At 38.6% G+C, this 18,033-nt stretch overlaps 1 protein-coding gene across 1 annotated transcript in view; it reads left to right on the top strand.

Moving 5' to 3' along the window:
- The window catches only part of LOC118574596 (protein FAM122A-like), a 41,344-nt gene that overhangs the window by 6,130 nt on the left and 17,181 nt on the right, over positions 1-18,033 (top strand). Inside the window, exons 2-7 of the mRNA XM_036175550.1 lie at positions 28-106; positions 2,475-2,477; positions 3,338-3,391; positions 7,187-7,230; positions 7,337-7,391; positions 9,588-9,680. Coding sequence (XP_036031443.1) covers positions 28-106; positions 2,475-2,477; positions 3,338-3,391; positions 7,187-7,230; positions 7,337-7,391; positions 9,588-9,680 — 328 coding nt within the window. The remainder of the gene's footprint in view (positions 1-27; positions 107-2,474; positions 2,478-3,337; positions 3,392-7,186; positions 7,231-7,336; positions 7,392-9,587; positions 9,681-18,033) is intronic.

Here is an 18,033-nt window from a genome sequence, read left to right on the forward strand (position 1 = left end):
TATGTCAAATGTTTTCTTTTGTCTTAGTGATAATTCACAGGGATTCCAAGCTGACACCGTGAGAATGAGAAGGAACAGCTCACCATTTCTGAACCGCCATGCTTTGGTAAGGAAATGCTTATTGTGGCCTCCCTGGGTAAGACACACTTCATGGTCTTCATTGGTACCTTTCAGACTTGAGTGTGGAACATGGAGGGCTTGTTAAAACACAGACCTCACTTTACAGAGTTTCTGACTCACAAGGTTTTGAATGGAGCCTGAGAATGTACATTTCTAGAAAGTTCTGGCTTTGGGAAACAGCTACTCTAAAAATTGCTAATGGACAACAAACACATCCAATACAGTTCTAATTCTTTTGCTTCAGGTGCAACCTCATTATCTTTTAAATCCCTTATGAATTTAACACAAAGATATGTTTTTGTATGTAAAGCCATCTGGTTTCCACTCCATTCTCAGGCTTTCCTAAAAGTAGTTTTCATCCCTTTTTAGTTAAACTTTTATCTCATGTTCATCTGGAATTGTAGTTAAAATGTCCTATTTATGGTGTTTCCAGGCAATCTCTAAATTATAACTTCTTTTGTGCTAATTAAAGCTAGGAAAATAGGAAAGATTCCTATAGGTCAGTAAGTCAAAAGAATAAACACTCAGTGAACTATTTTAAGGATGCAATGGGCTGTATTCTGTGCATTCACCCTGCGTTTGCATCACTACCTCTCTTGTTTCAACAAGTGCATATCTTTGTCTTACTGTTGGAATGGTGGGCCATTCGGTCTCCCACCATTGGCTAAACTATGAGGGGCCTTTGTCACACTAAGGAAGTTCCCATCTGTTTCTACCTGTTGGAAATGTTGTAGTACTTTTTCTGAATCAGTGGAAATAATTGTGTGTTCTTCCCCTTGGTTCTATTAATAGGCTGTATTATGCAGATTTTCTTGCATTGCATCACCTTCAGATTCCTGGGATAAATCTTCTTTTAGTATTAGTCTCCAGTTTTCTTGTGACGTTTTTTACTAGCTTGGGTATCTGGGTAACACTAGCCTCATAAAACACTGGCAAGCTATCTATATTGATCCTTCTTTCCTTCTCCTGGACCCTAACTCACCTTCCCTCCCCTATCTCCTCCTCTTCCCTCTGCTTCTTCCCTCCACACACACCCTCTTCCTTTACCTCCTTTCCCTTGCTCCTATCTTCTCCCTTCCTCTGTCCTCCCCCTCCTCCCCATTCTCATCTCTCCTCTCCCCCTCACTTCCTCTCCTCCCTCCACTTCTTCCTCTCCCCTTTCCCTCCTTCTTCTGTCCTAGCTCCCTTCAGTCTCCTCCCTTCCTGCTCCACTCCCTCTCTACTTCCCTACGATGCTTGCCTCCAGTCTGACACTGACTGAACTGAGTTCAGTTCCTAGAACATGTATGGAGGAAGGGCAGAACTGACCCCTGAATGTTTTCCTTTGACCTTAATATTCGTGTACAATGGCATACAAGTACCCCCATGCACAAATAATAAATTAATAAATAAGCAATCATTAAAGAAATAGAGGCCACGTGTTTGAGAGAGAGCATAGGAGTGCATGGGAAGGGGAAGAGGAAAACAATGTAATTACATTTTAATTAAAAAAATAAAATGATATTTAAAATCTAAAAAGAAATTATCATATTTGATGAGCTGGAAGAAAAAAAGAAATATAAGCTGGAGAAAACAGAGTTTGCACTGATTTGAAAGGAGTGCACTGTAGCTAGGATGGATGAGTATACATGCCTGTAAGTCCAGTTCTTGGGAAAGCAAAGTAGGAAGATTGGGAGCCTAAGGGCTCAACCTAGCTCTATAGTGAGGCCGTGCTGAACTACACTGTAAGACTTTTGCCTTCAAAACAAAAAAAAAACCAACCAACAATTCAAAAATACAGATGTTTTTGTATTCAGGTCATGCTAGAGATTCTGTGTCTTATTTTACACTCAATGAGAAGTCATTGAAGAGTTCTAAGGCAGTGGTTGCTATGAACAAATGTTCAGTTTTAAAAAATCACTTTGGGGTTCATGCCTTTAACCCCAGTACTCAGGAGGCAGAGGAAGGCAGATCTCTGTGAGTTGATGGCCAGCCTGGTCTACAGAGCGAGATCCAGGACCAGAATTCCTATCTACTCTGTGAGGCCTATTGTAACATCTCAGGCATGAGTCTTCTTTGAATTTCCATAGTCAGAACTCTGCTTTGGCAGTTACTTGGGGTTTTTTCTTGACCAGAGGTTGATTTTCTCAAGGTCAGGAAGATTGCCTTTTTACTTCTGGATCCTTAGGGCCTAGCAAAGTGCCTCCCCCCCCCCATAGTAGATACTTGTTAGATATTCTTGAAATGCTCCAGTCAGGGTGTTCTTAATACATAATCAGGTTGAGTATGTTGGCTAGTGTTAGGACACATGCCTGTCTTACACAAGATCTTAGGTTTGATTCCCCAGCACCGCAAATAAAATCAGAATGTGAAAGTTAGTTAAAGATAAATTCACACCAAGCATTTTAGGAAAGAACCAGGCTACAGGTAGAATAGATAAATTCTGGGGATAATTTAAGTTTTATGTCCATACTTAGCCTTGAATCTCTCATTCTTTCATTCTCCTCTTCCGTGGGTTTTCCTAAGCTTTGAGACAAGACAGAAAAGGAGGAAGTAGTTCTGAAAAAGAGAAAGGACCTAGGCAACAAGTACCTTAGTAACGAAGAGTAAAATTTTGGAAACTACTTGAAAGTGTTGCCTTAAGTCAACCCATACTATGAAAATTTCTTTTTACCAGCAAGATTTTAAGATATTTGATGAAATTGTTCTGTTCATGTTTCCTTTGTGTGTGTGTGACAGCTTAGCTGGTGGTTTAATAACTGTTGGAACATTTTGTCCTGGTGACACTAAGCTTTAGTGCTTGATTAAAACCAGCAAGAAAACTGAGATGACGTTGATGTCTAGTGTCTAGGGAAGGAAAGTTGGCGATGTTGCTGGATGTGGTTGTGTACCCTGAAATCCCAGCACTCCATAAGTGGACAGGCTCAGCTATATAAGGAGTTTGAGGCCAACCTGGCCTACAACAGACTCTTTCTCAAAAACAGACTAACTTCCAAGTTAAACAAACATTTTTACTGATGTTTTGTCTCATGTCTCTGTTAGCAATTATTTAGTTTTGACATATACAGACTTCTGAATAACACAACGCTTTAGTCAAGATCCCATTTTAGTTTTTTAAGCATTGAAGTTAACAAATGCCATTGCTACTGTACAATAGGCATTCAATAGGTATTTTAGACAATATAACATTAACTTCATATTCTGTTATTAATCAGAAACATTATGTTTTGATTTTCAGTTTCTGCCTTCCCGCACTCGTACATCTGCCAACCGGATTTTCCAAATCAAACAAGTGAGAGACTTTTAAAAATTCACAGCTGCTCATTTTAAATTGAATTGTTTTTATTGAATTTATTTTATTTATTTGTGGGTGTGTATATGAATGTGCCATGACATGTGTGTGGCTGTCAGAAGACAACATGTGGAGCCTGGTTCTCTCCTTCCATTATGTAGGTCCTGGCAATCAAAAAGCATCTCTGCTCAATGAACCACCTCACCAGCCCCTATATTATTATTTATTATTGGAGCTGCTGTTTCTATAATTCTAAAAGCATCATGTGCAATTAAAATTTTAATTCAAGGAATGTTTTCCTAAAACAAAATGGCTGAACTGCCAGGTGTGGTATCACTTGCCAGGAATCTTAGCGCTTGTAAGATGGAAGAAGGTAGATAAAGAGTTCAAGGTCATTGTTAGTTACATAATGAGTTCAGGGATACCTTGAGCTCCACAAGACATTCAGTGTCCACATTATAGAGTATAATCTTTAAATTTATTTATTTATTTGCTGTTTGGGTTTGAACCCAGGGTTTTGTGATTGTTAAACATATCCTCTACCATAGAGCTATATACCTGAACCTTTCAACTTTCTTTTGTTGTTGTTGAAACAACAAGCTCAGTTTATTCAGAAAGAGGCAAGCCTTATATACCCTCCACCCCACCCTGGGGGGAGGTCTGATGAACATGCGTCTGCTGGTGTGACGTGGCTGCCTCTCATTGGTCCAGGTCATCTCCAGATTATGTCTCAGCTGCTGTTGCTAAGGCTTCTAGGCAGACCCAGGTTGGCTCTCAGAAAATATCTTTTTTTTACTTGTTTGGGCCAGCTGGCCTCAAGCCTGTTAGGGATGAGTCATCCCGCCAGTAGGATTTGCTGTAGGAGGCAGAGGCAGGAGGATCACGAGTTCAAGGCCTGCCTGGGCTACACATTTTTTTTTCCTCCACACTCACGTGCTTCACTTTGCCAACTCTCCCGCCTGTGTACCTTTCAACTTTTAATCACACAGAACATCAATAAAAACTGTGAGTATACGTGCCTAAAACGTACATATAAAACCATGTTTATTTATACATTTTGAATATATGCCACTGTGCTAGCAGATTGTACGAATCATTGACTATAACAAAAATAGAAATACAAAGATACAATGGACACGGTGGTGCATGTCTGGGATCCCAATGCTCTGAAGTTGGAGGCAAGAAGATCAGGAGTTCAAGGACAGCCTGACCTACAGGAGACTTTGTCTCAATATGTACCCCCTCCACACAAACAGAGAAATACTAAAGAATGAGGTAAAAAGGAAATGGTATTTTTAGAAATTCTTAAGTGTTATTAATAAAAGCTCAGTACTGATAGTAAACATGAATTCCTATTTATAAAATTCTATAATTTCCACAATATTTGCTTCAACTTTACATTACTAGTATTATCTCCTGTCCAAGATTTCTTTGTAGGATTCTTTTTTCTTTTTTATTTATTCCTCTCTCATATATTACATTACAGTTTCCCCTCCCTCTGCTCTTCCCAGTTCCTCTCCCCCATCTCCCTTCTCCTCCAGATCCACTCCTCCTCTGTTTCCCTTCAGAAAAGAACAGGCCCCCCAGGGATATCCACCGAACTTGGCATAGCAAGTCACAATAAGACTAGGCACAAACCCTCATGTCAAGGCTGGATGAGGCAACCCAGTAAAACGAAAGAGGTCCCCAGAGCAGGCAAAAGAGGCAGAGGTTTGTAGGATTTTATTTGTTTGTTTTGAAACCGGACATCACTGTACTGCCTAGGCTGGTCTTGAACTCCCCAGCTTGGGTGATCTACCTGTCTCAGCTTCCCGCAAGTAGCTGGCACTATAAGGCTTCACACATGCTAGGCAAGCACTCTGCCACTGAACTGTATCCTGTGCCCCATTTCAACCATTTTTTAAGAGTACAGTTGCTAATTACATTCACAATGTTAGATAATAGGTTCTATTTCTAGGACTTTCTTGTCATGCCCAAAAGAAACTATGCATCCATTTAAATGATAACCTTCAAGTCTCACAACCACCCCAGCCCTATCATGTAAGCTCCATTCTATTTTCTGGCTCTATGAATTTTGACTATTCTAGGAACTACATATAAATCAAATCATATAGTATTTGTTCTGGCCTTTTCCACTTAGCATAATGTTTTCAAGATTCATCCATGCTACAGTATATATCAGAACTTTATTTATTTAATTGTTTTGCACTACTGTTAGTTGAACCCAGGCCCTAGTACATGATAAGCAAACACTCTACCACTGAACTACATACTGAACTCACACCTTCATCTTTAGATATAGTGAATAATATTCTTTTGTGTGGACACAGCACATTTTACCCCTCATCTCCTTGAAGGACACTTGGTTGTTTACTTCTTGTGAATGGTGCTGTTATGAATGTTGGTGTAAAAGTATCTGAGTCCTCGTTTTCATCTCTTTTGGGACTTTCCTACATAATCTGTGTCATTTTTATTACCACCAGCGATATCCCAAGATTATAGTTTTTCCGTATTTTCACTAATACTTGTTACTTCTTTGATAAATATTCTAAGTGCCTCTCTTACAATTTTATAAAAGCAATCCATTTCCTTACTTAGGTAATGCATGCTTTAAAATTTTATTATATTTATTTTATTGTGTGCTCATGTGATGAAAGCATTCAAGGGTGCAATTGTGGAGGTCAGAGAACAACTCTGGGAAGCTGATTTGTTGTGGAATATTAGTTTGGGATGTGTTACACTTGTTTATGCTGTGGAACATTTGTTTAAAGATGCAAAGATGGGTTGCATTCTTTTATGTTGCATATGTTTAACTCTGTGAAGCTGTGTTACTTTACCTGTCTAAAACACCTGATTGGTCTAATAAAGAGCTGAATTATCAATAGAAAGGCAGGAAAAAGGATAGGTGGGCTGGCAGGCAGAGAGAATGAATAGGAGGAAGAATCTGGGAGGAGGAGATCAGGAGCAAGAAAAGGAGGAGAATACCAGGGGCCAGCCACCCAGCTACAAGGCAAGCCACAGAGTAAGAAGTAAAGAAAGGCATACAGAAATAGAGAAAGATAAAAGGCCAGGGGCAAAAGGTAGATGTAATAATTTAAGTTAAGAAAAGCTGGCTAGAAACAAGCCAAGCTAAGACTGGGCACTTATAAGTAAGAATAAACCTCTATGTGTATTTATTTGGGAGCTGGGTGGCGGGCCCCCTGAAAGAGTCAAAAGAGAAAAAGAGTGAAAAAACTACACTGGTTCTCCCCTTTCCATCATGTGGAATAGAACAGAACAGAACAGAATAGAATAGAACAGAACCAGGTCATCATGGTTGATGGCAAGTACCTTTCCCTCCTAAGACATCCCACCAGCCCTGTAATGCATATTTTGAACTTCAGTGGTTTGGTCTAAATCATCTTTAAATCCTATCATTTATTTTAAAAAATCCATACTGATATAGACTAAGATCATCATAGTACTACTAGTAGAGAAAAGCGTTGACTTGTGAATCTTGGTGTTCTCTCCCTTGACTGCTGAAAGGCACAGTTTCTCATACAGTCAGTTTCTGTGTATTTGATATGTTGCAATGCAGAAGTAATAGACCCTGCTGTGGTGATTTGTGGGATAACCGAGTAGAGAGCCAGACACTTGTTCGAGATTTGTTTCTAATGAAACAATGTAGCTCTTCCATAACCTAGTGGATAACAATGAAGTACAGCTTAGGGAAATTTGAAACTCCCAACATAAATGAAATTTAGTAAATCAGTAGGAGTTGGGCCCTCAGTTTATTCTTATTTCCTTCCCTTCCAGGAAGAAGGGATGGATTTAGCAAGCCGAGAAGCAATGCACGAACGGTGAGTGCCATGCTTTGAGTTACTATTTTGATCATTTGCATATTTGGTTACATCGTTTCCTTCAGATGGGTTGGCTACAGCACTAATAATTTCTTTTCTTTTGCAGGAAAATGCATACTGCTATGCAGGTAAGTCAGACTTGGGGAGAAACTCTACATCTGGTACAAGATTCACATTTGAATTTTGTAGAAAATTTCTGTTTTCACTAATACAGTGTTGTGTTGACGGCATCCACATTGCAGCTTACAACCTCCCGTCACTCCAGTTCCAGCAGACCTGCCACCCTCTTGTGACCTCTGTGGGTTCCTCCACACATGTGATGCCCACAAACTGACTCAGGCTCACACATACACACAACAATTAAAAAAGACTCTTACAAAGAAACATTTTACAGTTTCACCCATAAGAATAAATGTCATTATTTGAAAGAGGAGCTGAAATAACAGAGTTTTCTGACCCAAACTGTAGATGTAGCTGGGAGTTGTGAAGTCTCTCTATAGATATAATACTGGAAAAGCAGAAACAGGAGGACTCTTCCAACCTAGAAATATCAGGCCAGTCTGGACAATATAGTGGGGGTGGGGGCAGGAGACAGAAACAGAGACAGACAGACACAGGCGGGAGACAGAAAAACAGAGAGAGACAGAGACACAGAGAGGAAAGAGACATTGGGAGACATACAGAGAAAGAAACAGAGACAGAGAGACACACACATAGAGACAGAGAGATACTGATTGAGGTTGATTCTGTTGTGTACCAATGGACCAACTTGCTCTTTCCTGATTAGCCCAAGAAAAGTTCAGTTGTTGCTAGCACTGGGTAGGTAGAGGCAGGAGGACCAGAAGTTCAAAGCCATCTTTGGCTGCAAGTTTGAAGCCAGCCTGACTACATGAGACCCTGGTTTTTAACAAAAGGTTGAGGACTAAGGACATGGCTTAATTAGTCAAGTACTTGTCACACAAGCGTGGGAACCCGAGTTTGAATCCCATTGCCCATGTGAAAAACCCAGACCTGGTAGTGTGTGCCTGTAACATCAGTACTGGCAGGAGCTGAGAACAAAGACAGGAAGTTCCTTCGAGCTTACTGGTCAGTCAGTCTAAATGAATTCGTGAACTTCAGATTTACAAGAGAAATAATGTGGAAAGTGATTGAAGAAAACATCTGACTTTGACTTCTGGCTCCATGGGGGTACATGCACTGGCATGCACTTGCATGCATACACACACACACACACACACACACACACACACACAAAGTTCATTTGTGCTGAAATGTTTAGATGACAAAATAATTTTCTTCCCATCTATACAATTCAGCAGCTGTAGGTTAGATTGTTAGGGGTAGATTTACTGAGCTAATATGGCCTTTATTTCAATAATTTATAGTATTTCCATGGACAGTTTGACATACAGCCTTTAATTTCAACTTTTAGGCTATAGGTATATATCTATTTATGTTTTTAAATGTCTGTATACATTGTAGTTCCTAAGCTGTGGTTGTTCCATGGCTTTTACTCTTCTTTCTGAACATCCATGACAAAACAAGAGAGATTCCGGATAATGTCAACCTCCAGACTGAGAAGTCACTAGATGAGGGAATGGGTTCTTGGAGGAAGACATCTTTTCCTTTGAAAGATGCCTCAGATGGGCACCTGGCCCTCATTTGAGAATAGCTTTTGAAGGTACTGGCTAGGTGAGTACTGAGTACTCCAGAGAGCCGTGGACCTTTTCAGACTTCATAGTGGTTTAGTTTGTAGATGCTGTTGGAGTTCCTTAACTGAGCAGATTCATTTCATCACTTTAGGTGTTAGCATGAGTGAATAAGAGAACCTGGATGTTGGGAGGTGGAAGAGAATACATACTATACAAGTATAATTTGACTACAGTTTTGGAAAAGAATGCATTTTAAAATCCTGAGTTATGAGAGTAATACTGTGCAAGAAAGGACCAAAAATGATTTAGTGAGAATTACAATACAAATGAAATATCAGGCATAAATATGTATATTAGTTTATAGTTTTTAATAGCACAAAAATAGATCCAACCACAAGGAAAATATTAATTTTAGGGCCTGAGTATATTGTGTAATAGCTCAATATTGAGTGTTCACAATGCCTTTCTGGTGTACTGGGTAAGCACCTCAATGACCATGTAGTTCTCTCCTCCAAAAGATCAAGGGTGCCATTGCTTTATCAACATGATTCTTGGGTTCTCCACTTGCTTTGTAGTAAGAGATCCTCACTTTTGCACTGTGATCCTATCCTAAGAACACCCCTGCTTATCAACAGCTATTTCTGCCAAGGGCTTCAATAGTAAGCAGCTGGTGCTGCAATTGTACACTTTTTTCTTTTTACACAGAACGGCAACAATACTGTGAAGCAATTAACTATAAGGAACATCCAACTGATTCCAGTCTCCCCAATGGCTTCTCTCACCAAGAAACCTAGGAAGGTAAGAAAGGAGTGCTTAAAAGTCTGTATCTCTTGAAATGGTGATGGATATTAATCGTCACTCACTCAAGTCTTTAGGGGAATATATTTAACTGTATATACCCAATTCTGTGTGATTGTTTTCCTGTCAAGCATGGTGACGCCTGCATATAATCTCAGCACTCACAAGGCTGAAGCAGGAGGATCTCGAGTATGAGGCCAGCTTGGGTTACAGAGTGAGACAGTTTCAAACACAAACCTAAAATGACCTGTGAAATACTTTTCCCTTCTTTTTCCTTTCTTAAACATGTTATCTGCTCCCAACTAAATTCAGCAGCTTTTTAATGTATAGTTGAACAGTTTTGGAATCACATACATTTCTATAACTACAGCCATAGGGAAGTCGAAGAAGCCTTCAGTCTAATTCCCTCTTGATGCTTTGTACTCAGCCTTATCCCATCACCCCTACATGCCCCAGGAAGCCACTGAGAAAAGCAGTGTTTTTAAAGTCTCTATTCCAATATGTTTTTAACAGTGATTTTTCCCCCATCCTTACAAATGTATGTGAATTGCAGTGGTTTGCCTTCAAGCCCTATTCACAAGTCCATGTGATAGTTTCAGCTTTTCATTGTTTCTGTTTGTTGTGTTTGTTTAGACAAGTTCTTTCTCTGTAGCTCAGGTTGGACTTGAACTTGTGATGACCCTTCTGCCTCAGCCTCCCAAGTGCTGGGATTACAGGTGTGAACTACCATGGCTAACTCATATGTGACCACTTTTTTTTTTCACGTCACTCTCTTTTTCAATTCCTTCCTTCCTTTCTTCCTTCCTTCCTTCCTTCCTTCCTTCCTTCCTTCCTTCCTTCCTTCCTTCCTTTTTCCTTCCCTCCCTCCCTCCCTTCCTTCCTTTCTTTCATTCCTGGAGATGGAACTCAGGGTCTTGTGCATAGTAGTCCAACAATCTACCAGTAAACTATATCCTTGGCCTTATTTTACTTTTTGAGACGGGATGCTGATAAATTGCCCAGGATAGCCTTCAACTCACTGTGTGTGTCAGACTGGCCTTGAATTTGACATCCTCCTGCCTTAGCTCCTGAATAACTAAGATTGTATGTAAGCTTACCCTATCAGGTTAAGTGACAATTTTCCTTTAAGTTTATGTTGTCTGAAAATACTAAATTGCTTGTAAAATAAATTCCTCTTGCAATGCTGGGAATAAAACTCAGGGTCTCATGCATGCAGGGCAAACACTCCATCACTGAACTAATCTGGCCCCCAAGGAAGTATTCCAGGAGCTTCAAAGAGAGTAGACTTTCAAATTCTATGAAAATGAAGTTATTTTGCTTTAGTGAGATTGAATATCATTTGTTTCAGTTTATCATTTTATATACTGTAAAGAAAAAACTCAAGTGACCAAGGGATAAATTCGGCAATTCACTAACCCTAGTGTGACCATAGTCTTTCTCTGACCAAGTTTGAATTTGTTCATAAGTATCTATAGCACTTTATTTACTTCAAACACAAGCTCATGTACTTCAGGCTATCCTCAAATTCAATTTGTAGCAGGGGATAACCTTAAATTTCTGATCCTCTAGCCTCCACATCCTAAGTAGTGGAATTCCAGGCAGCACCATATCTAGTTTACACAGTGCTGGGGATCAAACCCAGAGCATCTAACATGCTAGCTAAAACACTCTACCAACTGACAGACACCACCAGCTTTCTAAAGAACTTAAAAGAAAATATCTCTGGGGATCTGCAGTTTAGTGGTAGTACTCCACAGTACTTGCCTAGCGTGGGTGAGGTCATGGGTTCAATCCCTAGCATTGCAAGAACTTTTTCATCTTTGTTTTTTATCGTATATTAATATTTAGAGAAAGGCAATGCAATGATGTGATGTTACATAGTATACAGATTTCTCATTAGTACATAGACTCAAGTGTTTATAATGAAATCACAACTGATTTTGTTTCTAAGTTTTCTTGTAATAATCATGATGGCTTTATTTTATAATTCACAGGACTTTTAGATCAGGATTCTGCAAACATCAAAAAGAAAAGGTACCTTTACATTCTGGTAGAAATGAATGTAATTTTGAATTGTGTTGTAAAATAAGCTAATATCAAATATTATTCAAAATTTTTTGTTTTAATTTGGTTATTGTTTTTGTTCTTTTAGACTGAGTCTCACTAAGTAGCCCTGGCTGGCCTGGAACTTGCTATATAGATCAGGCTGGCTTCAGACTCATGGAGATCCACCTACCTTTCCCAAATGCTGGAATTAAAAGTGTTTGCCACCACACCTGACTAAAAACTTTAAAAAATTTTTAAATGTTTAATTTTTTTCAGAAATTCATGCACAAGAGCACTATGTTTGCATACTTCCCACTTCTCCCTCTCATTGTGTGTATGTATATGTATCTGTGTGTGGGTATGTGCGTGTGACTGCTGTCCTCAGAGGCAAGAAGAGAATGTCATGTTTCTTGGAGCGGAGTTAAAGGTGCTTGTGAGTGTCCTGGTTTGGGTGCTGGAACTGACCTCTGGCCCTTTTCAAGAGCAGGGTGTGCTCTTAAATGCCGATCATCTCTCTAGCCTTCAAAAAATTGTTTTTAAAGCATTTACTTTTTAAAATATATTTGATAAGTCACTAGGCCTTTCATTTTATCCCAACAGAAATATATTTAAAGACATATTGAAAACTATAAAATTCTATATGAGTTGGAGAATGTATTTAGTATTCAGCTCAGCATACAACAAACTTTCTTTCCAGTGTTACCTCACTAAGCTATGTTCTTCCTCCTTTGTAAATACAACTACTGAATTACATGTTTAGTACAAAGTTTAACTACTGCTGATGAAAGAAAGGGTAAACAGGAAGGAAATTAAAATTGTGTTTGTGAAAATCAATTATGTTAAAGAAAGAGAAGAAAAAAATATAGGGAAAAGTTTGGTATATGTCACAATGGTTTATGTATTTTAGATTAATTAATTAATTAGGTACATTCCCGACAATGTACCTAACTCAGTTGTGTGAACACGGTAAAAGCTGGCTGTGTATGGTGCCAGCATATCTCTAATCCCAGCCTTTGGGAGGTAGAAGCAGGAGGATCTGGATTTCAAGGTCATCCTTAGCTAGATAGCAAATTTGATGCTAGCCTTGACTATTGAATGAGACTTTGTCTCAAAAAAAATGGCTAAATAAATTTTGAAAAATATATAAGAAGTCTAATATGATATATTTGCAAATATACTAGCAGTCTAAGAGCTCTTAGGAAGTGGAAGTCATTTGCATATTTAAAAGTATCGGATAGGGGAATGTAGATAATTTGGTGGACTGCTTGCCTAGCACGCAAGCAACCCTGAGTTCAATCCCTCGCACAACCTAAACTAGCTATGGCATTGCATGCCTGGAATCCCAGCATGATGGAGGTGAAGCAAGAAGGTCAGACGCTTAAGGTGGTCCTTGGATATACAGAGAATTTAAGGCCACCCTGGGCTACATTAAACAAATAAATAAATAAACCAGTAATGTGCTTAAATTAGAGCATAAATACCACATTGGAGTTGTTTTCCTTTTGCTACAGTTATACACAAAATACTTTATTACGTGGTGACATTTTCTTAGAATTTATTGATTAAAATTTTTCTTTGGGTTTAGTAGTATTGCTGAGGTGTAGAATCCTGGCCTAGCATGCATGAGGCCCTGGATTCATGCATAAAATTGTCTGTATCATTTAGTTTTGGCATACTACACTTGGTCTCCTCCCAATGCTATGTCATCTCTCTCACACACACCCATATCATGTGTCTGAGTTTCAGCTGCTCTAGAGGGCAACTGTCTTATTTGTTTGTGTATCCCTAAGGCAATTCCAAAGTGAATTCTGTGTATGCCACAGAGTCTGTATGCTAAGTCAGACTCTCCCAGGCATGCCCTACACAAATACGATAAAAATTCATTTAGTCATTAGTGATCAAACTCAATAGCAAGTGTGTTGAAATCTAATCTCATTGAAATATTTTGGAATATTAATATTCACCTGGGAAACAACCTTTGTCCTATTTGGAGCCCATCAACACAAATGAAATACAGGGAAAGAGGAAATAAAATAAAAAAGAAGGCTCTGGTTGAGGAAACTGTTAAAAAGATTGAGGACATTGGAAAGTACAAGAACATGAGATAAAAATTAGGCTCTCAAGTGTATGTGATGAGCAGCAATTCATTCTCGGAGGGTAATCAAGACCTGATAAGGCTTCAATTGGCAAGTCCACGAAATTTGAAGAAACTAGACAGATGTAAAATACTACTTTTAAACTAATGCTAAGATTACCAAAGCACATTTCAAATTTGATTTTATGAGGAATACATTTTCATTTTCCATGTTTCACATTTAAGTGAAAAAGGAGAAACGGGTCATTTTTCTATAGCAATATAAGCATAATCTAGCAAGGAACAGGATGGGGCTTCTTTAGCACTGAACAAGCTGTGGGTTTATGGTAAGAAGGTCTATTGAATATCTCATGGGCACTTTCGTTGTTGTGTTGCTGAGAATTGAGTCCAGGGTCTTTCACATGCTAGGCAAATATTCTATCACTGAACTACACCCCTTCTTGGGTCATTTTTAAGTGGTAGCTTTAATGATTTATCATTCACATATACCCTACATGAGATGGTATGGACTTGAGGATCAGTTTTTCTCGTGGGCAGATACTAAGAATGAAACTGCAAAAATGAACACTTCCATCAAGGTAATGAGTGCAGCAATTCTGCTTTTACATATGTCTAAGTAGGATTAAACACAGGCAAGGGCTCTGCCACAGAGTTAGCCCTCCATCCCCTGGCCTAGTAGTGTTGTTTTTTTACAGTCAAATGTTTCTGGTCAGTATTTGAAAATGTGTTTATACTGTTCATTGTGTGCTATAGAAGAATTTATCTATTTAATTACAGTGTATGTCTAGAAAATCAAGCTAAGTATGACACATCTTTATAATCACAGGTAGCCTGGCCCACAGAGTGAGTTCTGGCTATATTGGGCTACAGAGTGAAACCCAGTCTTAAAACAAATAAATGAATGAATAAGTAAATAGTCATGTCTTGGTTAATACTAAAAATGATATTTTCTTAAGAATAAATCACTTTGTTCTAATTAACTCACTATATAAAATAAACAAAACCACAAATAAAAACATCACATAGCTGGTTTAAAGAAGGCACTTGCCTTGGTTTGGGTTTCTATTGCTATGAAGAGATACCATGACCACAGCAACTCCTAGAAAGAAAACATTTAATTGAGGTGGTGGCTTACAGTTTCAGAGGTTCAGTCCATTATCATCATGCCAAGGAGCGTGGTGGCGTGCAGGCAGACTTGGTGCTGGCTAAATCTTGACCAGAAGACAGCAGGAAATCAATTGACTGACTGTCACACTGAGTTAATCTTGAGAAAAAGACCTTAAAGCCTGCCTCCACGTGACACACTTCCTCCAACAAGGCCACACTTCCTAATAGTGCCACTCCCTTTGGGGACCATTGTCTTTCAAACCACCGCAGCACTCACACACTTGCCAAGTCTCAAACTCTAAACATAGTAAAATGGCCATTCTGAAGCAATGGTGCTGTGCTTTAGGATTTACACTTTCACTATTAATTATATTTTTATTCCCTATCTATCACAAAAAAGAAAACTATGATGGAGTTGAAACTTTAAAATCTAGCTCTGTATCTGCTTTCATAAATCATGTATCCAGAGTTTGCTGGTTCTCCATTCTTCCCATCACCTAATAGTGTCTGCTCCTGGACTTCTTTCTACATAGTATAACATACCCACACTTACACCTGCTTTAATTTATCCATCTGTAGATTATAGACAAGGAGACATATATAAGGGAAAACATGTTTTTGTTTGTTTGTACCTGAGTTTCAGTCATCTCACTTAATATACTTCCCAAGTCCATCCATTTTAATGCACATACCGTGATTTCACTTTCATTTACAGCTGAATAATACATAGTATTGAATATACACCATAGTTTCATTATCCATGAAAATGGCGGTTATTTTTAAATGTAATGAAATATTTCATTCTAAAGCCCATGCTGGCCTGAAACTCATGGCAGTGTTTCTGCTGCAACCTCTGGTGTAAGCCGCCATGACTGGCTTCAAATTTGCTTTTCTATTAACGTGTTCTATGATTTACACATCAATAGCAGTGAATAAGCATTACTTTCACAATTCAGATTTGGTTAAATAAGACATGTCTGTCCTGGCCTACTATTTTGTCATAGGTAAAATGGAGCTTGAAGATCAGCCAAGTAAAATTTGCACGTGTTACCATCTTATGACCTCCCTAATCTTCTCAACTGTCAACAAAATGTTTGGTGAGTATTAACATGGGAATTATAAAAAACAATTATTGGCCATTTTCCACTTTGTTTTAGGGTATACTGTGACTACTATATATATTCAGAAATATGGTACATTACTATCTGGAAAAGTTACAAAGTACTATTCCAAATGGGCTCTATCAACTTTTGTTCATTTCCCTAGCACGTGTATTATTAATGTTTGATGGATACACTTTTAGAAGGGATGTTTAGGCATTTGGTTAAAAAGTTTAGAGAAACACATAAGAATGTATACTTGGATCTGGGACTATACATAGTTCAGTGGCTGAGCATGGTGAGTTTGCATGAGGCCTCAGGTTCAATGCCCAGTACCACACAAAAAAGTTGAGCTGGTAGGATAGTTCAGTTGGAAGAGTGCTTGCCTAGCATGCATGATCCCCTGAACCACATAAATCAGCTTTAGTGGTACACACCTGTGATCCCAGTACTTCAAGATAATCCTCAACTACATAGAAAGTTTAAGGCAAGCCTGGAAAAGTCTGTAATCAAAATTACCAAATTACCAGGAAAAGTCTGACTCAAAATTACCAAAACAAAAACTAAAGTTGGTAGGGAGTTTTATTAAAAAGCATACTTCACAAAGCGTGCTTTAATTGCATAAAGAGAAATAGAAGAGATGTGCTGATTTTTCTCATTCTGCTCTTGTGAAACTATTTTTATGACTAAATGCTAGATGTTTGCATCATGGATTTCATGTTCTGTGTACACAAAACAGTGTTTCTTGAATGTTGTAACAGATAAGTAGCATGTACTTCTCCTAATCTAGACACTCTTGTACTCTTGATGGAAATAGCAGCAGGACTGGATCTTCCTCCTCCTTCCCTCCTCCTCCTCCTTCATTTTCTTCTCTTTGTGTTTTTTTTTTTTTTTTTTTTTTTTGAGACAGGATTAATCTTCGTAACAGGCCTGGCTGTCCTGGAACTCACTCTGTAGACCAGGCTGGCCTTGAACTCACAGAGATCCGCCTGCCTCTGCTTCCTGAGTGCTGGGATCAAATGTGTGCACCACTACTGCTTGGCTAATTGCATCTTCTTCTAACTCACCCTCTAAAAGAAGCACTCACCATCCATCATTTTCTGATACTGGCTCTCTAGTTTATTCTAGTAGATTTCTACTAAGTGATTCATATAGTTCAAGATTTTCTCACATGTGGTGAGGGAGGAGTAGAGCAAGTTAGATCAATAACGGACGGTATAGTAGAGTTTAGATTATCTCCTATTTGTCATTTTTTTCAGTTTCTGAATATTCTGTTTATCTATAGAGCTTGCATGCTTGATTCTTGTGCTCTTAAATTCATTGCAGTAATACTTTATGGGTTTTGCAAATAAAAACTATGTTGAAGATCTAGTCATATACCTCAAAGGTGTTAATGCCTAGAAAAATTTTCTCCTTAATTTTTTGTTTGTTTGTTTGAGGCAAGGTTTCATTTAGCCAGATGGCCTTCATGCCTCTTGCCTCCACCTCCCAGTTGCTGTGATTACAGGTATGCTCCAACATACTCAGGCTGTCCCTTGATTTTTGCTTGTTTTATTTGATTTTTGTGTGATTAGAAACAGAATCCATGTTTTTGCACATGCGTAACTCTACTCACTCCCGAGTCCCATTCCTAGTCCCTTGATTTTGTTTAAGACCTGAGATGTAGCACGAATCCTAATTGGTCTTGATAATAAAAACCTGGAGCCAGATATCAGGATAAATGCTGAAAGATCAGAGAGACAAAGGAGCAAGCCACAGCCACCTCTTAAAAATAGGATTTGCACCACACTGAGTTCTGGATTTTCTTATAGGAACAACAAAATGAAATTATTAGACACATAAAAGTATAGATTTTAATGAAGTGTAATTATTCAATTAGCCACCAGGCAAACAATTTTTTAAAATGATGTGCTTAGATCTAGAAGGGCAGCTCAGTAGTAAAGCGCTTGCCTAGCATGCTTGAGGACCTGTGTTTGATCTCTAGTACTATAACAAATTAGGTCCT

Source organism: Onychomys torridus, chromosome X, assembly GCF_903995425.1.
Source record: "Onychomys torridus chromosome X, mOncTor1.1, whole genome shotgun sequence".
NCBI lineage: Eukaryota > Metazoa > Chordata > Mammalia > Rodentia > Cricetidae > Onychomys > Onychomys torridus.